Source organism: Gregarina niphandrodes (genome assembly GCF_000223845.1).
Source record: "Gregarina niphandrodes unplaced genomic scaffold scaffold00022, whole genome shotgun sequence".
NCBI classification, from domain to species: domain Eukaryota; phylum Apicomplexa; class Conoidasida; order Eugregarinorida; family Gregarinidae; genus Gregarina; species Gregarina niphandrodes.
Genome location: NW_011645791.1, coordinates 194,158 through 195,632, shown reverse-complemented (window position 1 = coordinate 195,632; position 1,475 = coordinate 194,158). Strand labels below are relative to the sequence as shown.

The window sequence follows — 1,475 nt, the reverse complement described above, 5'->3', positions numbered from 1 at the left end:
CGGCACTTTCATCGGGAGGCAACGGCACTTTCATCGGGAGGCAACGGCACTTTCATCGGGAGGCAACGGCACTTTCATCGGGAGGCAACGGCACCGGGAGGATCCCTGCCTAAAAATATGAACGGCAAGCAGTCATGCGTGACCCTAGCATTGACGATCCGAGTTGGTAGTGTGAACTAGGTGGTGTAACTAGTTGGTGTGATTTGAAAAAGATGATTGTGCCATCCGGCTTGAATGGACGCAAGCAAGCAACACTACCAGACGCAAGCCAGGTGGGTACAGACAGGATAAACCGCATGTTGTCTCATGGAAGGGAATGTCTGCGAGGGTGTCGCTGCTGCTGGTGCGTCGAGACGTAACAGCTCAATGACGGGCCGGCAACGGGGTTTTTGATATAGGGGAGACAGAGGGAGACAGAGGGGGACACACTCCTGCCTGACACGATACCCCTATTCCGCGACTCAGACGACGAGCTCAGCATTAGCAGGCCGTCCCCCACCCAGCACCCAACACAGGCTGCCCTTTCTGAGTTGTCGTCATCAGTTCTCTCGATCCCTTTGGCGGCAGCCTGACGGTTTTTTCGTGGAAACAACACGCAGGAGACGATGCTCGCCAACGGCAGATCCACCTTGTCCCTAGCTACCACGTCACTAGTTGGCAGCGGTAGTGTCAAGGACTCGGTCTAGCATCTGTTCACGGGAATGTGTAGCGACAAAGATTTGCATAAAAAACTTCTTCTGGGATCGTGAGCAGGGACATAACAGTTCTGGTGAGTGGGTTCAGGTCTACGAGCTGGATGGATTATGAGTCGTAAAAAGATCTTACAACCAATAAAAAGCTAACGGCAGGGCCGATCGGACCCCAATTTAACCCCAATGAGGCACTTGGCAAATGAATCATAACGTAGGAGGGAATTTTGAGCTGGATAATTGAAGAGCCAATGAAGACCGTATCATGCCAGGCGTCAGGCAATGTGGGACAGTTGGGACTGCTGGCGTGGCTGGTGAATTCCGAAGGGGTGCAGCCACCTGTTGCCGACTGTGTTTTTAGAATGTTGGTACTAGGTCACCGAACAAAAGAGGCCAGGGTTCAATTCCTCGTTGCGGTACCTAAGGAAGCCATGAAGAAGTTCATTGAAGCAGCCAGGGATGATGCCGCTAACATTCAGGAAGAAGTTTTGTTGAATAAACGCGGAAGATTCTACTGGCTCGAGATGTGCTCCAGAATTTTCCTGTGCAGTCCTTGTAATCAGACTAATACTTTAGGCGAAGCCCTGGCTATGCGGGATCTCAAAGACTATCTGGAGGCGACAGACCCTGGTAACGACTTCCCTCGTGTTTTGGATCAGATTTGCCGTGACAGCGTCGGTCGGTCAGTGCGGGAGTTGGGAAGGGCACTGACTAATGTAAGTGGCTACGTTAGTGAGGCTTTAGAGCATAGGGAGCCACTGGAAGTCATAGACTGCAGGCGCTTAA

At 52.0% G+C, this 1,475-nt stretch overlaps 1 protein-coding gene across 1 annotated transcript; it reads left to right on the top strand.

The window, feature by feature from the left end:
• Positions 1 to 1,051: 1,051 nt before the first annotated feature.
• Positions 1,052 to 1,405, top strand: GNI_105080 (hypothetical protein; the record flags this gene model as incomplete). Its single annotated transcript, XM_011133006.1, has 1 exon — positions 1,052 to 1,405. A coding segment is annotated over one exon (354 nt), but the record flags the coding sequence as incomplete, so codon positions are not given.
• Between the last annotated feature and the right edge of the window lie 70 nt (positions 1,406 to 1,475).